General features: G+C 44.8%; 1 protein-coding gene across 5 annotated transcripts; it reads right to left on the bottom strand.

Moving 5' to 3' along the window:
• Positions 1–2,020: 2,020 nt before the first annotated feature.
• On the bottom strand, positions 2,021–13,213 carry ZFYVE19 (zinc finger FYVE-type containing 19). 5 transcript variants are annotated; one of them, XR_003990940.1, is made up of 12 exons: positions 13,067–13,213; positions 12,433–12,554; positions 10,570–10,623; positions 9,903–10,066; positions 8,537–8,682; positions 7,532–7,646; positions 6,789–6,998; positions 6,201–6,280; positions 5,397–5,507; positions 3,935–4,077; positions 2,763–2,916; positions 2,021–2,553 (listed from the first exon to the last, which is right to left on the bottom strand). XR_003990940.1 is itself a non-coding variant. In XM_030482853.1 (11 exons), the coding sequence occupies exons 1-11, from the start codon at positions 13,118–13,120 to the stop codon at positions 2,907–2,909; spliced, it is 1,209 nt and encodes a 402-aa protein (XP_030338713.1). In that variant the 5' UTR covers positions 13,121–13,213; the 3' UTR covers positions 2,021–2,906. The 5 variants fall into 5 exon arrangements, 4 of the variants coding, with proteins under 4 accessions (XP_030338713.1, XP_030338711.1, XP_030338712.1 ...); XM_030482853.1 differs by having other exon boundaries at positions 2,021–2,916; XM_030482851.1 differs by lacking the exon at positions 2,763–2,916.
• Positions 13,214–18,865: the final 5,652 nt, after the last annotated feature.

Raw genomic sequence — 18,865 nt, 5'->3', positions numbered from 1 at the left:
AAGCTCTTTTCAGTCCTTGAATGGCTAAGACTGAAGTCAATATGGCCTGCAAGGAACTGATTGTTCACCAGTATCTTTGAAAAGACAAGGGCAGGAGTAAGCAACAGTTAAAAGCGCGCTGCTCACGTAAAGGTCATGCAGCATTCCTCTTCCACAATGACAGATTCAGCGACATTTGCTTCCTGCAGACGGCTGAACAAAACACCCCTTTTACCCCTCCTACATGGAGGGCACTGAGGCAGCAGCTCCAGTGGGAATGGCTTTTCAGGGGAAAGTGATTGGGCTGCCACTAAAATGGCCAATTACATGCAGAAAGCTCAGCAGCCACAAAAATGTCCATTAGTGGTGCAGGGAAAGCATCAGCGTGTGTGTATGAGTGAACAGACTCTTCCATCTATGACTAAGTTCTATTTCAGGTGTTGGGTTGGGTGCATTTCTGGATTCCCTGGGATGGCCTCACAGAAACCAGTCTGGGAAACTAAATAAACTGCTTCTCGCTGTAACCTGCTGCTTTACTAGTGATGGGAATAGGGCAGGGCTCACAAGGCTGCCCCGCTGCACAAGGAGCTCAAAGTTAGCTTGCGGCTGATGAAGCATTCAAAATGTTGCAAGCAGCACACCAGCTCATACTAAGGTATAAGAGAAAAGAATTAAAATGTCTACCAACTACTTGGAAAGGACACAGGCTGAAGCCCAAAGGAGTGGATCTTAGAAGACACATAAGAACAGCTAATTGTATCTTCTCCTGTACATGCAAAACATAAAGGATTAAACCTAAGACAGAATGGGGCTGTCTTGCTATCAGGTTAATTATGCATGTGAAATAGCAATGAAAAAGTGTCATTCCTACAATAACACAATGCCACGATAGCATTTCAGTTTTATTTTTAGGACTGCAAGCTCTTCAGGGCAGTAATTCTCTACTTCACTTGTGTAACAGGGCTCATTGTGAGCTCTCACATCATAACAACTCCACTAGTTTTCCTACCCGCCTGTCCCAAAGAGACAGGCACTGCTGAAGCAAGGACTGACAGGAGGAGGAAGATCCTCCACAAGAGTCAGGTTTTGCCACCCCTTCCTAACATAGGGTTTTGATGGCACTGCTGGATACACTTGCCATTTTTTAGTGTGTTAACCTGCAGTATTACCATTTTACATTGCCTGATACAGGTCTCTGTTGAAGGGCCTGATCCAATCCAGCATGTTGGCACCAACCCATCTTCAGCAGTAGTTTAATTTACTTGCAGTGCACTCACCAGGGCTGCTTTAGGTGCAGGCAAACACTGTTCCCTCAACACACCTACACCTTACTACAGGGGCAGTGACCTTAAGCGTAGGGGCAGGGCAGACGGCTGGGAGCGGCAGTGCCGAACCAGACAGGCAAGATTCATTGGAAACTCCCTGTCAAAGGCAAAGCCTTGACTTTTTTGCCATTGGAATTTGTCAGCCTTAGAGAGCTCTCTTAGAAGTCCCATTGTAGTCCTGGGAAGAGTTCATCTTGATAGGATACTGGAGACAATTTAGGGCAAGTTTTGTTTGGTATTTGAAGTAATTCTGGGTGCTTTGGTCACTGGCGAGTGCCACTTGCATCTGGACTGTCTCTGGGGAAGGATATGAGCATATTACAATGAGTTTTGTCTCACAGCAAGATAAAGAGCATCACACAGGTAACATCTGTATCCTACCAGGGGATAATAAACAGAGCCAAACCCCACTTTCAGACTAAAACACAACTCTTCCAGACCATGTGGAACCTCTGCACAGCCACTGTTGATCACAGCACTGTGCAGATTACCTTTACAAAGCATCCTTCATTTCAAGCACATAAGCAACACTGCCCATCAAGGCAGAGCAGCTCCTGCACCTTTCCCAGCCACACCACAGAAACATTTCTGATGACTTCATGATCCTCCGTTTCTTTCCCTAAGCCACTTGACACTAGGACTAACATCCCATTACAAGAAGGCAACGCTCTGGAGAGGGCTATTGGGCAATTCCAGGAGAGACTTTAACCACAGGCCTCTGTAAATAATTTTTATTATTCTTTGGGAGTTCTCATCACACACATGATCATGACATAGACAGTTTTCTTAGTGCAAAGTGCTTTGCTGCCTGTTGAACCCATGTGTAAACTCTTAGCAAAAGCAGGAAGTTACTTAACAGCCAGTCAGTACTGCCTTAAGCACACATCTTTACTGCTACATGCATTTCCTTACTATCTGTACTTAGAAACTCACATCCACCTCCTCATATCAAGTCCTCATTTTCCCTCAAGCATGCACAGAAAACCCTGCGCTTCTCTGGTTGTATTTGTGAGGATAAAGTCATGTACCCTCTGAGCCTCTCTTGGATTACAACACATACTTTAGCTGTCCAAAACATCACCCGTCTTGGCTGTAAATCCACTTGGACTCTTCTCATCTGGCCAACTCTTCTCTCTTCCGGTTCTCCGTCTCCTTTTCTGTCCATGAAGAGTGTGATCACTTCTACTTGCAAGGAAGATGATAGCGGGAAGTGTGGTGGTCCTTCAGGTCAAACTCCTCATGGCCTTCCCTGAGAAGCAAGCACAAAGTGTAGTCAGAACATACTCAGACAGGGAACTCAGCCTTAGCAAGATGTCTCCCTGCAGCTCTTACCTACAAGCCAATCCCAAGGGTAAGCTGTGAGTACCTGACTGGCAGCCCATGGACTGACTGCTTAAGATATTTGCTTGCAACAAAAACATCTGAGGTACTGTGTGAAAAAGGTCTGCTCATCCTTGCCTGCTCGAATGGGAAATGACAACAGGTCCCTCTTGTTTCTTTCCCTCTTTGATTCTGTAACTGGTGGCTCATTGTCAGCACAATGTCTGTGGTTCCTGGGCACGTTACCAACTCCTATGACAACCGTTGATGTGACAGTCTGCTTCACACGACTCTGAAAAATAACTGTGATGGCTAAAAATGCAGTGTATTAGCAGCTGTCTTAACCATGCTCAGAAGCAGGCAGTGCTGAGTAAGACACAAGCTTGCATCTGTACCAGGCAACTGATAACACTCACCTGCCAGACTGCTGATACTGCTTTTACTGATGTTTGCTGTCTGATACTTTTGTTTGTTTTGTTTTTAATCATCTAACATTGCCAGTCATCTGTTTTATTACCATTTTCATACGTTCTCCCCCAGTCCATTTCCATCTCTTCACAAAAACATTTGCAGGGAATGAGAGAATATACACAAAAGCATCTCTTATTATCCCAAGCAGATTCTTAGCATCCTGCTGTCTAAATGTCATCCGGCACTGATCTGAAAACCCAGCCAACTGCCCAATACTTTGAGAAGCCATGCAGGCTGTGAGGAATAGCTTTGTATTCAAAAGGATTTAACCCTCCAAATCTGAGACTTGAAACTTTTTTAGTCAAAAAAAAATCAAGCTACAGATGTTTAAGAATGAAGGCTACAGCTACTGCAAGGCCTTACTGAGGAAAAAAAAGGTTTGCCCATAAATATTTCAACAAAGATTTTTGTATATGATCTAAGACTGCAGAGTCTCAACCTAAGAAAAGCCTCAGGAATTTATACTATCTGATCTCCCCTCTTATGGGAATCCAGCCCAGATCATTCATCAATGTCATCAACAAGCTGTAGGAGTCACTGAACAATGGTGTTGCTTATCCCATCCCACGCAATGCAGCACACCAGCTGCTCCAGACACCACTCAGACAATGCGCCCAAACACACGCTGGAGCAGCACAGACAGAGCATTCCTGTCTAGGACCAGTTTAGTCCCTGCAGCTTGAGATAACTACTGATTGAACAAAGTATTTCCATAATCACTAGCATTCAGCTCTGGGTTCCCCATATCTTCCCTCCTCCTGCCTGCTTTTCTGCCCAATGGGAAGAACAAACAAAAGCAGCCAAGCTTACCTGTGACCAAGAGGAGCTGTGAGACTTACCGAAAACAGCGCTGGCAGTAGAGGTCCCCATCGCAGCCATGGCAGCGCAAAGTGGCATCTTCATTGCAGATGCAGCACCAGGGTAACTCATCCTCATCACTGTCATCTGCCCTGGCAAAAGCTGTGGTGGTTGGAGTCTGGCTCTAATTCACAAAGAAAACAGAGACGCAGAATTCAAATCCCAGCAGAGACAATACAGGACTTTCATTGTAATGCACAATGGCCAAAGTGACACTGTCACATGGTCCATAATTCACTCTGTTGATCCTAAATCTGAGAGATAGACTTGCCCAGACCGCAAGGATAGGATCCATATGTATCTACATCATTAAACAAAACCCCAAGGTACTCCCTAGCATTTGCTCATGAACTTGTATTGCTCAGAAGGCAAATGGGTATTCACCCCCACTTAGTGTCTACAGCAGTATACACCAACATTGTCCATACTGTGTTAAGGGCATGAAGCCCAGATCTTGTGGCAGGCACCACAGCAATGCCAAGTGACAGAGAGTCCCTGCTGCAAAAGCAAGAGATCAAGCAGTTTTGCTGAAAGCTGTTATGTGAGAATGGAAAGCAGTGGTAAGGTGGGGGAGTTGTTTTCTCCCTGTTATAGAAATCATAATCCAAAACCTACCCATAAGGCCACCTCTGTAAAGCAGAAGGAGAAAATAGAAGTCTCGTGGAGCTGAACAGCCATACACACAGTGGGACACAGTGCCTGGACAGTGGCAAAGGCAGCTTCCTAACACAATAGCAATAAGATGGCACTATCTTTTACATCAGTAGTCCCAGAAGCACAAGGTGACATACCTATGAAATGGATGTTTTCAATAATGCTTACAATTAAGTAATTTCTTCCACTGGGGCCAGGCCTGTCAGGTGTCTGTGAGTCACAGGTCCATTTAATTCTTGTAATATACATTAGAGAAGGTGTATGTATTTCCATAATAGGCTGGACTCCATTCTGAGCACGGGGTATCTTGTTACTAATTCCTTCCTCTGATGTTATATGAGAAAACAGACAGTTGATTACTATCTAGAGGTTCTATTCTGCAGATGCTAAAAGGACTTTCAAACCTCCCACTTACCCTGGTTCAGGGTGTAGGGGTCTAGACTGTGGCCTTCTTGGTCTAATCATACTGGTGAGTTAAAACCCCCTTCTCTAATATCCATCCTGCAAAGTCTATGCTAACTTCTCTGGGTATAGAGGACACCATCCCATTCGACAGAAAGACAGCCTGAAAGGAATTGTATTCCAGGGAGCAATTCCTTTTAGAAGTACAAGGATGACTCACAGCTGTGCTCAGGGCTTGTCAGCCTCGCAGAAGCCTCTCTGCTTGTCTGCTCTGGAGAAGCTGGTTGCTTTTTCCTTCTGCATCAAACAAACTTTTGCCGCAGAACTGTAAGAACTCCTGAGACCCTGGAACGTGTCATTTCAGGAGATCCTGACCAGCTCACTGACCTTTTGCTTTGCTTTCTTGTGCAGGTTCTGTTGCAAGGGTCCTGGCTGGGTGGTCTGATCTGGAGGAATGTTGAATCCACTTGCTTCATCCAGGGCTGCTTCCTCTGTGAGCTGGTAACAATAGAAAGAAGCCTCTTGTTTCAAACACAGTTAGGAATCTCATTCTAGGCTCTAAAACCTCCTGCCCTTCTCCTCGCCCTCATGCAGTAACAAGAGATTAGTTGATTACAAGAGAATACATCTGTCTGCACTCAACACTGTGTGTACCTTGTGAACAGCCAATGTAACAGCAGGGGCTTTCAGCTAACACAGTCTGCTTTGCAGTGCAGCTAGCAGCAGATCCTTAACATCATGCTAATCACGCACATGTGGTCTGTAATCAGGCAGAAACTTAAGCACAGAAAGCTCATGTCTGCCTGCAGGACAATTCATAGACATTTTAGAGACAAACCTAGGCATAACCAGCTAAGCAGCACACATCTCATCACCCATGTTCTAGCTGGGTGGTGAAGATGATGAAACAAGAAGTAAGGAAGTACCGGTAGACTGGGGCTGGAGAGGAGACACACACCACAAGAGGTGCTAAGCATGAATGAGAAACACAATCTGACAGACAAGAAGTAATGTTGTCAATCACCTGTAGCTGAATGGCTCATGAGAGTTAGTATATTGGAAAAGCACTAGGAGGAGAAGGAACGAAACTCTGCCCAGGAACAGAAACACACCCTTTGCATGCTCACCAGGTAACATACACACTGGGAGTAATTGAGGAAGATAAACAAGGCCACAGCTGCCACTTCTGACCTGTTTCAGCACTCTGTGAATGGCTTCCTCCTCACCCACTTCCTCATCACTGTCAGGGAATTTATAGGTTTCCAGTGTAACTGTAGGAGTAAAACACAGGAGACTGTAACCCACACCTGCCTCAAACTTTGTACCCACTTATGAACCAGAGTCAATCCTTTGTGGTGCGAGCTGGTTTTGACATTCTGCATCTGGCACAGACAGACACTTTCAGATGGGGTCTCCTCAAAAGGAGCTTTACTGTTTGTTTTTAACAGTGGAAGAGGGAAGGAAAAATAATCCTCACCAAAACCAGAGGTTTGCTTTAAAAAGCTTTGTTAACCTCACCAGAGCATGCTAGAATTATCTCAAAGAAAGGTGCAAGACAAAGCAGTCTGACCTTACAGCTCCAGCCTTTACCCTCAACTAAGATCTTTTCTACTGATTTCATGATGAACCAACCTGTGTAATTTTACAGATAGAACGAAATCTCAGTCTGTTTCTTGTAAAACAGAGGAATTAAATGGATAAACACCTCTCAGAAAAGAAATGACTGTATCACAGGAACTTGGTGCTTCTCTTGACACTGTATTCTTGTCTGCTACCCACCTTTCTCTGGGTCCTCGCCTTTGAGTGCTGCCAGTCTCTTGGCAACTTGTAGGATTTTTTCCTGCCTGGTGTTCTCTTCCTTCAGCTCAGCAGCAGCTTCTGCCAGAAGTTTATTCTTCTCTTCCTCTAGCTGTTTTGGGTCCAGATTTGCAGGGCAAACAGAGTCTCCACTTTCCCGATTGAGATCATTCAAACTTTGGCTACTAACAGCTGTAAACAGACACACAGAATGTGCTGGTGACTCAGCTGCAATGCTCCTTGGGCACAGACAACACAACAAAAGCAATGGTAAGAGAGCAGCTTGATGCTCTCCATTAATCTGGGTAATAATGGGAGAAGGTATTCCACAGTAGGATCTGCACTGTACGTGAAAAGAAGTGAGGTAATCTGTGTATTACAGTGAGATTACAGAGAAAACACTGCAGCTAGGAAGATGGTGGTATCCCAGATTCCCAGGTTTTGCAACAGAGCACAGGTGTGTTAGGAGCAGAAACAGCTCCTCCCCAGTGAAGGGTCTCCTTAGAGAAACAGAGAGGAGCAATCTGAATAATACCACCCTGAGAAGAACGAACCATCTCCAAGCAAAATAAGACCCAGGTCTGAGTCAGATGGCTCCTTTTGATCAATTTGGGAGTTGATCTGGACACCCACCTGTAAGCTAGATAGGGAGGCACATATTCCCTTCTCACTACAGCACATAAGTTGTTCGACAGAAACAGGTCTTTGGAAGCCAAAATAGGTACCTTGAGGCTGGACTCTTGGTCTGTAATGCTCATCAATGGCAACTTCCTCAGACAGCTGAGTTAACAGGTCATCTGTCTGCTGGACCAGACTTCTGGTATCAGGAGGTTGATATACCTAAGAAACAAGGAGGGCATGGGAAAAGGAAAATAAGAGGGATGTGGCATACTCAATCAAAGGAAAAGTTTGGTAATCAAGATCACCCCAGGTGATGCATAAAAAGATGCACCCACTGATCTTGAGAGTCTCAGCTTTCGGTTATCTGGTGTAAGACTTTCAAGGCTTCATTCTCAGCGATGCTGAACGTGCACAACCCTAAAAGTGGTCACCCAAGCAAGGAAAAGGGGTGCTGAATGTACAGGAGTACCGGCTGCTGGGTCCTCCAATGTTAACCACTGCCTCCAGTGTAAATAAAGTGATATTCATAACAGTGCCAGCCAGCAGCCTCAATGAGGCCTATGGTAACAGCTGAGTGTACAGCACTGCTGAAAAAGGAGCATAAGGAAATGATTTCTCAGGGAAAAGATCATTCATATAGGCTTTGAAGGCATATATCAAGTCATTTCTTTGCAATCTCAGACTAACCACTCCGTGCTTCCATTTCTGGAATAATTAGCAAGATTTTGCCCAGCTGGGATGCAGTAACAACTACAAGGTATAATTAGAAGGGGCTGATAAGCCCCAAACACACATGAACAGCTCTGAAAAAATATCGGCCCACTTAGCTATACAAATGGGTTGAGAGGAAAAACCAGCATCTATTGTGAAAAATAAACACATGAACTACATTTGACATAAAGGAACATACTGCATTCAAATGGAAGCAGTGAACTGGTAAAGACTGGCCATTTCCTTCTGGAGCAATGACACAAACAGGAAATGTAGAGATTTCTGAAGGAAGTCACCTGGACATAAAGGTGAAGAAGGAAGAATGGCCAACATGCTGGGACACCAGTTACTGTGTCAGCTCAGAATACACTGCTGGCTAAAGAGCTGAGGGAGCTTACAGGTCTGGGAGCCTGGGAAGGAGGATCTCTCCCCTGCAGGACAGCCAACCGATCCTCCATTTCCTGTGTGGATGGCACAGGTCGCCGGCAGTCCTCCTTCAGGGCAGCCAGCCTAGCTTCGATCTCAGCCTGAGTAGGGATGGACTCTGCAATTCAGAATAACCCAAGGGAGGAGATTATTCTGTTATTGAAAACAAAAGGCTTCATTTTTTTTTCTTAAGGCTGTATTTCTTTCTGTAATCAGACTCTGAACACCTGAGCGAAACCCTCCTTCAGCTCCTGACATGAATGAGGGGTCATACTGCAGTGACTTGGAGACTGCCCTTATGCTAACTGCTATCCTTTTCTTCCAAGTCCCTACCTCCTTCACAGTTTATCTCCTGGCCATAAGACAAGCATTAGGGTAATGTCATTTGGCAATCAGCTGACTCAGGATACTAGGGACAGTCATAGAAATAAGTGTCATTTAGGTGGTACAGCCCACTGCTCCCACATCTCTTAATGTAATCCCAGGCATATCAGGCTGAAACCCTCCCCTGCCACGTAATTGGATAAGAGGAAATTTCCTCAAGTTGCACCGGGGAGGTTTAGATTGGGTATTAGGAAAAATGTCTTCATTATAAGTGTTATTAAGCATTAGAACAGGCTGCCCAGGGAAGTGGTCGAGTCACCATCCCTGGAGGTATTTAAAAGACGTGTATATGTGGTGCTTAGGGACGTGGTTTAATGGTGGACTTACGTGTTGGTGTTAGGTTTATGGTTGGACTTGATGATCTTAAAGGTCTTTTCCAAGCTAAATAATTCTATGACAATCAGGTAACCACTCTGCAGTGTGTTCTTTTCTGTTCAGAGATGACATATCATTTTAAAAATAGTTCATTCACCCACAAGCACCACAAGGCTGCCCAGAACCTGACAGCTGTGGATGGGATGAGAGCCCTTTTTCTTCTGTGAGGCAAGGCTGGCCAGAACATAATCCCAGAGACTGGCACTGCTGTCGCCCAGGACAATATTCCACAAGAAACTTCCTGCAAAATAGTTTAGCCAAAACCTCTCATTTCCCTCTGCTCCTATTGAGCTTGACCCAGGCTTTTAACCCAAAAAATGGAAACTGAGAAGGTGATTTTACAGGTAAGAGACTCCCCCAAAACAGAGAAGTAGTTTCAAGGGAAACCTCAAGAAGAAAAAATAAACTGGAACACTAAGATCATATAGAATCTGGCCATCGTGGCAGCAGGACTTGGATGCTCTGTCCAATTTTAATCCTTCAATTCCCTAAAAAGGCCTTCCCTCTCCCTCCAGGTTCTATGTTTCCCAAGTAGCAGTGTTCCCACCCAAGGTATCTCTGGTTTCTTCCAAAACTCACTTGGTCTCCTTTCCTCCCTGAGCTTCTCCAGTCTCTCTGCAATAGCTCTATCCTCTTTGGAGAGCCCCTGGTATCTGGAGCCTGCTCGACCCGGGGTTTTTACACCAGCTGCCTTCTGTTGTTCTTTCAGTTGGTTTTGCTTAGCCTCAAAAGCTGCCACACGCCTGTGACAAGGATGGAAAAAAGACATGACAATTGACAATAGGGGTTTAAACTCCGAGATATGAAAACACCCTCTGTGAACCCAACAGGACATTTGAAGACTGTCACTGTACAATAGAAACCATTCCCTCCTGTACCAGGCTCTCCCATAATGGCACAATGGAGGTGCTCCCAAGAGTAAGGAAAACCCAAGCTCACAGGAGCAGCACACCTGGCACCATTTCCAAGGAGACAAGGAACAATTCACCACCAGTTTCCTGTTTCCAAGCCCAGTCAGTCACAGGTAGTGGCTGTTCAGGAGTCTGAAATGAGCACACATCCCACACCCCCAAACATACAAATGAAAAGCAAAAGCCCCATCCTTAACCTAATTCTGAACAAGCAAATACCCACACCACAACCCCCACTTTTCCTGGTATCTATAGGGGAGGAGGAGCAAGAGCCTGAGAGGCTACTATGCAGCAGAAACAAACGTCTGGTTGGCAAGTGTAACAGTGCAACTCACTTTTTGTAGTTTTCTGGTGGTGACCATTTTGCTGAACTGCTTTGAGATCCCTCTCTGGAAGACAAAACCAACAATTTCTCTGAACTAAAGATACTGGCAATGACTCAATCACCCAGTCTCTCAACTCAAGAGGAATCAGTGTATGTGTCTAGAGCTCCTGGTACAGCCCCTTTCATAACCTCATTAATATAGAGAGCGATCAGCTTATGGAAAGGATTAAGATAATATCAACCTGGGACAGCAGGGGACTTTATTTCTAGTCCTTTGGTCCAGTTGTTTTGCATCTGGACAAAGTGTGATTTAATATGGTCATCAGTGACCCAAAGGAGGTGGGGCTGAATACCCTTGCCTCCTACAGCCTGCACCTCCCAGTTCAGACAGCAAATAGAGAGCAGTTAGGTCAGACTCCCAGTGTAATTAGCTTCCATGCAGCAGTACACTCCGAAAGGAGCTGTGGCATGCAACAAACACCGAATTATATAATGGACAAGTATCATAACGACATCTTCTAGCACACTTGAACACTGCACACCACAAACACATCTTGTGTAACTATCAATCATCTTCTATGTTGCCCTATTCAAGTTGAGTTGCAGAACTATAAACTTATGTAAGGTAGTTAGCATATTATATTCATTCTTAGAAGGCACAGCTACAAATACATCTGTGCTGTGCCAAAGCCTGTGGAGTAATAAACAAATGCAACATTGTTGGACCACTTTCCAGTTCTAAGGTTTCAGTTCTGAAAGCTATTTGCATGAAGAACAATAATACATGCAGCTTACAGAGCTGCAGCCTACATGTATTATCTACCTGCTATCCAGACAGGAAGGGTTTTTCTTCCTCTGTAACTCTGTAGTACGGATATTAAACAGATGAGGAAAAAACCCCAAAAGAAACATGGATAAGGGCTGCCCTGTTTTCTTAGTGGCGTTGGAATCGTTAAGGGAAATTAGAAGATTTCAAAACCGGATGGCTGAATACTGTATTTTCACCATGAACAGCTCACACTGTTTTCATGAACCATCACTTCTGAAATGAAAACCTTTGCTAATGAGAGGCTCTTCTCCTTTAGACACCTGCAGAGCCAGAAAATTCCCCACTTGCTGGTGAAAATTCCTTGCTACAGAAGAGAAGTGGGGAAAGGAGATAAGAGAAATGCAAGAGAAAGAAGAAGACACAGAAGAATTGCTTAAGAGGGGTTCTGGTGTACACTTGTGCTCTTGTAGTACTTGTTCACATGCATAACCCATGCTGCTACTGAACTGCTACTGAGTTACATTTTTTGCTTTCAACAGGTAATCTACAGGTTACGTTTGCAGATTTTTTTTCTTTTAAAGGCAAAGTGATTTTATGCTACAAAACATAAGTGCTCAGGCTACACATAAAGCAGAGACCCTTCATCAATGAGGATCTGTGTCACTGTTTGCCCACTGAGGTAATAACACTTTGAACTTCTTATCGTCAGGCCATTCAACTACTACAGACCTGAAAAAACCTGACAGTGCTTTCAAAGGCGTGTAAATTTCTGGGCAAAAATATGTTGGGGCTTAATTTGATTTTGTCCAGCTAAGATATCCACACGCATTCAGTGCCCATCCATAAAGATTTAAACCTGGATCTTTCAGACTACTCTGTCACCATAGACAGCAGCCGTAAATCCCAATTCCTATCTTTGGACTGCACAGCTTGTGTAAAGCAGTTCAGTAATGGCCTGGCTTGAAACTCCAGGGTACAAGCAATGTGCATGCCCAAGTGCAAGGCACAGCTCTCACGCAGAAATCTGCAACACACCATTGGGATGGCAAAATGAAGAAGGAAAGCGGGACGCTGTCTTTGGGTGAAGAAACACTCCCGTCTTACCCAGTTAGTTTTTCATGACACTGCTTGCACACCTTCTTCTGAGCGCTTCCACAGCGGGGAACAACAGCACTGAAGCTAAGGCAGCTTGAGCAGAACGATCGTCCGCAGTTCTTGCATCCACACTGTGGAGACACAAGAGAGGGGCAGCAGAAGGCCTCATCACCCAGTCACCAACACAGCCCATTGCCCTGGCTGGCTGCATGCAGGAACAGCGCCCATGCCAACGTGCACTAAAAATAATGCTGATTTTTTAAGAGAACTTTATCACCAGCTGCTTCTGAAGATATAGAGACTCTCCAGAGCCCTCAAGCACCAGCACATAACTCCTGCTGGAAGCACAGACACCATGCCATCCCATGATATAACGAAGTGTGTGTGAAGGGAGGAATTCTCTGTGACAATGACCAAAAATCGGACCAGATGTATGATATTCAATGGCTATTTTTATTTTTGCATCAACCACCTCTATTTAAAGACATACTGAACCAGGCACACGGGCGCTCAGGAAGCAAGCTGCTAGGGAAGCGTCCCTCGGCGCCGAGCAAGGCAGCTCCCCTTACAGATCCTCGCACTACAGGGCTGGCCCCCGAGGGACCAGCCGGCCCTGACCCCCCCCCCCCTCAGCCGGACTTGCCTCTTTCTTGAAGACAGAGAACTTGGACGCACACCCATAGCACCGGCTATCCATGGCGGAGCTCAGGCACCGCGCTACGGCCCCGCTATGCCAAGCTCCATAGCCAGTAACCCGGAGGCCGCCACACCGCCCTTCACGACCCCGCGGCGCCGCACAGCCCGACGGAAGTTGTAGTTCTTGTAGCCGGCCACCAGCTTCCAGACGGCCGCCGGCTCCCCGCGAATAAACTACACTACCCAGGGTCCGCACTGCGCGCTCCCGGACGCCGCGGTGCATTGTGGTACCTGTAGTCTGGTGCCGCTCTCCGGTAGCGAGGCGCGGGGCGGTGTCAGCCCGGGAACACTCCGTTTCCCGGCAGGCAGCGCGCCGGCGGCGGGGCTGAGGTGGTGGTGAGGAGGATGGCCGCGGACTGGTGCGTCCTGGACGCCCTGCGATGGGTAGAGCGTTGCGTTCTTGCCCATTAGCTGTTGTTGGGTGTTAATACGGCACAATAAAAAAGAAGAGTGTATTTTGTAACTCTGACAAGGTTGTGCTCAAGTGACTCCTCCTGTTTGTCTTAAACCGTGGTGAGATGCTGGTTCAAGGAGCATGAGATCAGCTGAACCACAAAACTCCAGTTATTGAAACATTCAATGGTTTGGGTTGGAAGGGACCTTAAAGCTCACCCAGTTCCAACCCCCTGACACAGGCAGGGACACCTTCCACTAGAGCAGGTTGCTCCAAGCCCCTGTGTCCAACCTGGCCTTGAACACTGCCAGGGATGGGGCAGCCACAGCTTTTCCGGGCACCCTGTGCCAGCGCCTCAGCACCCTCACAGGGAAGAACTTCTTTCTAATAGCTAATCTAAATCTCTCCTCTTTCAGTTTAAAGCCACTAGCCCTTGTCCTAACACTACATGTCTTGTAAAAAGTCCCCAGCCAGCACTTCTGCCAGTGTTTGCATGGCTTCAGAAGTGAATGTCCTACAGTGTTTTTAAGAGAGTTACCTAGCGTAGTTCTAGGTACCACTGGTTCCTGTGAGTCATCTTGTTAATCACATGGGTTTCAATTACATTTTGCATTCATTCCAGTTTAATAGATAAGTCCACACTGTAAAGACCCTCACAATTAAATTAGGAAGCTGACTGATCTATTCAAGGAAGTAAACCTCATTAATATCTGAACAAAGCTAACTTTAAGAGAAGAAAATTGAGGTTTCCCCTCTTGAGCTTTTGGGGTTTTTTTAATGGTAAAGAACATCAGAAAGATAACTGACTAAAACTTGGGAGCCAAACTTTGTGCCTGTCCAGCAACTGTATTAGAGACCACATGTAAATTCCAGATACTGAAGGCATAAAGCAGGGAATTGAGACAAACAGAAAAGAGAACTTAAATAAAAGGATTCATTTGATTTTGTCTTTGCTATTGAGTTGGTCAATGGGAAAAGAAGAAGAGGAAATTTCAATCTTAAAGTGCAACCTACGGATTGACAGGGGTAAGTTGGAGTGCTGCTCCTCAGTACGGAATGCAAGCAGTGACCCAAAGAACTTTCCTGTCAGAATAGTGGTGCACAGGAGTGAGCAAGGCAGTTAAAGAAATTGAACTTACCTGTTTAGAAGCACCTTGGCTAAATTTGCTGGATCAGGAGAAGCCCTCACTCTCCCAAAGGGAATCTTCTTCCCCTGGAGAAGAGGGTGGAGGCACATTCCCATTCCTCTGCTGGTGTCTACCAGATGGGGCCTGGCACCAAAAGGCCATTTGGCAGCAGAACAGCAGCAGCTTTTCTTTATTTCTTCTCTTGCCTGCAGATGTTTCCCATGATAAAAGGAACTCTGACTATTAAAATCCTATGTGATGACTTAGCCTATAAGGTTTTCATTTTGTTTGAAGTGTAGGAGAGATTAATTCAATGGTCTTTGGTTCATAGGTCTTCTCCTTGCCAAACTCAGCTGTTGCACAGGAAGTTGTACATTCTCTGTCCTACATAGTTATAGCTGCAAATGCTGTGTTCTTCTCTAACTTGCTGTGAGTCTGTGCCCCAGTGTATTAGACTTGGCCTTGATAATCTTAGGGCTTGGTTACTATAATGGAACATACCTAAAGGGAAAACTTTTGGTCTGAGAAAGTTCAAATTAATTCAAAATGCCTACTAGGTCTGCCTACCAAGTCTCCCAGGCTGTTCAGGGTGATAAAAAGGGCAGGTCATCACCACAGTGAAATATAAAACTGAGTTTCAGTATTCTCTTGCTGTTTCAGTTGGCTCATTTCCTCCTTCTAGATGAGGAATTGACTGTACTATCAGCATGTCAAAAGCTGCTCCTATTTTCTGTCAGGCATTGTCAGCATTCCTGAGTCAGGCGAAGAGTAAAATCAGGACCCTGAATTGTAGGAAAGCAAAATTCCAGCTGTTCAAGGAGTTAGTTAATAGGACCCCTGGAAAACTGCCCTCAGGGACAAGGGAACAGAAGAGAGCTGGCAGATCTTTAAGGACAACTTCCATAGAGTGCAAGAGCTCTCGATCCCAAGGTGTAAGGGGTTGAGAGTACCCCTGAGGAGAAGGACTTGTGGTACCGGTGGATGAAAAGCTGAACACGAGCTGGCAGTGTGTGCTTGCAGCCCAGAAAGCCAACTGTATCCTGGGCTGCACCAAAAGAAGCGTGACCAGCAGGGTGAGGGAGGTGATTCTGCCCCTCTGCTCTGCTCTTGTGAGACCCTACCCAGAGTACTGCAAACAGCTCTGCAGTCCTCAGCACATTAAATACACGGACCTGTTGGAGGACATCTAGAGGAGGCCATAGAAATGATCAGATGGAGCACCTCTCCTGTGAAGAAAGTCTGAGAGAGTTGGGGTTGTTCAGCCTGGAGAAGAGAAGGCTCCAGGGAGACCTTAGAGTAGGGGGGCCTATAAAAAAGATGGGGATAAACATTTTAGCAGGGCTGCTTGTGACAGGACAAGGGGTGATGGTTTTAAACCAAAAGAGGGGAGATTCACACTAGATACAGGGAAGAAATTTCTTATGATGAGGTGGTAAAACACTGGCACAGGTTGCCCAGAGAGGTGGTAGATACCCCATCCCTGCAAACATTCAAGGTCAGGTTTAATGGGGCTCTGAGCAACCTGATCTAGTTGAAGATGTCTCTGCTCTTTGCAGGGGAAGACATTGGACTAGGCAACCTTTAAAGGTCCCTTCCAACCCAAACTATTCTATGATTCTGAGAGTGGGCTTCTAGTCATGCAAGCAAGCATCATCTCAACCACAGTTATTTACTTACGTAAGAGAAATTTGTTTTAAATTAAAGACAAAATAAGACCTATGAGTAGTACATTTTTCATGTGTTTCTGTAGTGCTTTATTCCAGGCTGTTTTTTTCCTACAGCAGTAATTGACAGAGCTCTCTTCTGGTTCTTTCAGACTACAAAAGCATACCACTCGAAGGCCTCCCACATAGGAACCTGGACAGTCCTAAAGCAGGTAGGGCTGGAATACATGGACACAAACACCCTTGTCTCTTCCACACACACAGGCTTGTGGAAGCAGGTCTCTCCTAGCACAGATTTTTTTGTATGCAATTAAAGTAATACCTGTTTGTGTCATGAGGTATCTACATATATATTTTCATCACTGCTGGATACCTGTATTATGAGGTTAAATCCTTACATGTTGGATTTCAAGGGGTCTGGAGTTAATGCTGGACTTTCATTAGAACCTCACAAAATCCTCCTATGGTGGTATTTGAATCCTAAACTTTTGGCTATACTGTCCATTGTGTCACTCAATTCATGTGTCTCAGAATATGAATGTTAAAAGCAAGCTTATAAATCCTTTTTATCTATGGGCAATGCCTGTTGTGGGAGGATTATTGTCCGTGAGATGCAAGTCCCCTTACACAGTGCAGTTGGGTACCCCTAAGCTCTTAGCAGGGTTTGTGAATTCTACAGCTTCTTCATTTAAGGTTCACAATTAACTGTGGGTGAAAACGAGCAGCAGTCATTGTAAGAAGGATGTCATTCATCAGGATGTTCTGTATCTTGCATTTTCCTGTTTGGTGGGCCACAGATTTATGGATAAGTAATGTATAACTGGAGACTGTTGGCAGGAAACCAGAGATTTCAGCAATAATTAGAGGAAAGCTGAAGGGTTTGATATCTGCACATGGTCAGGAGGTGGCTTGCAGCCTGCGTGGAAGCTCCAGCTAATGTGCATATCCCTTAAGGAAAGCGCTTAACAAGGACCTGTAACAGAGCTTGTGAAGAGCAGAAGCTTTAGATCTCAGATTGAAAAGCCTTTCCTATGAAAGAGAGAACTTTCACATTATTCATCACATAATTCATCACATTATTATTTCAGCCTGTAAGTACATTCAGGAATGCATTTCTACATTATTACTGGTGAAGGGCTTGCTTACAATTAAAGCACCCTGATCAAGTCACATTGCCACGTCTCAGGCTCCTACTTTACCAAATATGGGTGAACATCTAAAACATTGGGCTTATGTAAAGCTCCACATCAGGCCATGGGAAAGGAATCTAAAGTAATATGATAAAATACTGCTCAGCACTGTATATTTAAAAGAGGGACCCATTCAGTTTTGCATACAATACTAATTGTCACAGGATTATTACTTTTGCATCTCCATGAAGGTCCTCCAACTCTGGGAGAAGAATTAGCTCCTGTGCAGTTTAATGGTCTCTCAGGCTGCTGAAATTGTTATGTCCTCCAAAAAGGTGCCAATTTAAATAGTGAGCCAAATTAAATGAGGCAATGTTTTTTATAGCCAAAAGACAGGAGCTTGCAAAAGCTATAAATGTTTGTTGCCTGCTGTGCATGCACTTTAGCACCGTGATGCCAGCAAGCTCTAGGTCCTGATATCCACAACTTATCAGTTATCATTCTTCTGAGGATGAAAATTAACCAGTGCTTAAAAAGGAAAACATTATAGGGCCTTAAAAAAAACCAAACCAAACCCAAAAGTCAGCATAATCAAAATTTTCTTGGCTGCCTTTGTAGCACCAGGAAAGCAAACCAGCATTTTTCATGTGCTCTTCTTCACAAAGGCATAATTGTGGCAAGAACTTTTATTTATTACACTTCGGCATCTTCCAGTTTCGCATTGGCATTTAGTTCTGAATACATCAAGTCAAGGCAAAGTGTTGGCTGTCTCTAGATTTCTTTCTCTTCAGACATCTCAGAGGTGGAAGATTTCTCTCTACAGACAAGGCACTTCACACCTAATATGTTCTCAAAAGTTACTGTTTCCATTTATGTTCAATGGACTTCACCTTAGATTTTCAGGCCTCATGTTTACAAATTATTTTAGTAATACTCCATGGACAATTTCAATACCTGGCTCAGGCCACAACAAATCATCAACAATAGGTGCCTCACTCCATTCCTTCTCCCTCACCGCTTCTTCCTGCCACTCTTAGATGTTTCTGTGGTTAAATCTGTTCCCTGACCTGGTTCATCTCACAGAGTAGTGCAGTTCTTTGTGTTGAGATGCTGTACAAACATCCAACTTTGTACCTTCAGTGTAAAGTGGTGATTTCCAGGCTAAGCTAAGGCCTATACAAACTGTGTAACTGAGCTTGGCTTCAAAGCATAAACATGTGTCTGAAGGTTCATTCTGCATGCATATTAGAGTGCACATTAGAGTTGGTTAATAACATTAGTCACAATACAGGTTAAAGTTACTACTTTGCTGTATTCTGAATTGTTTTATGGGTACAGTTTCTAACACTAGAAATTCTAGAAAATCTGCTTACATAGTTTCAGTTCTGCTGTTGCAACACTAGCAATGGAAATAGTATAACAAAAAGCTTC

The sequence above is a fragment of the Strigops habroptila genome, chromosome 4 (genome assembly GCF_004027225.2).
Source record: "Strigops habroptila isolate Jane chromosome 4, bStrHab1.2.pri, whole genome shotgun sequence".
Taxonomy (NCBI): domain Eukaryota; kingdom Metazoa; phylum Chordata; class Aves; order Psittaciformes; family Psittacidae; genus Strigops; species Strigops habroptila.
Note: the sequence above shows the minus strand (reverse complement) of the source record. Positions and strands in the feature narration are given on the sequence as shown.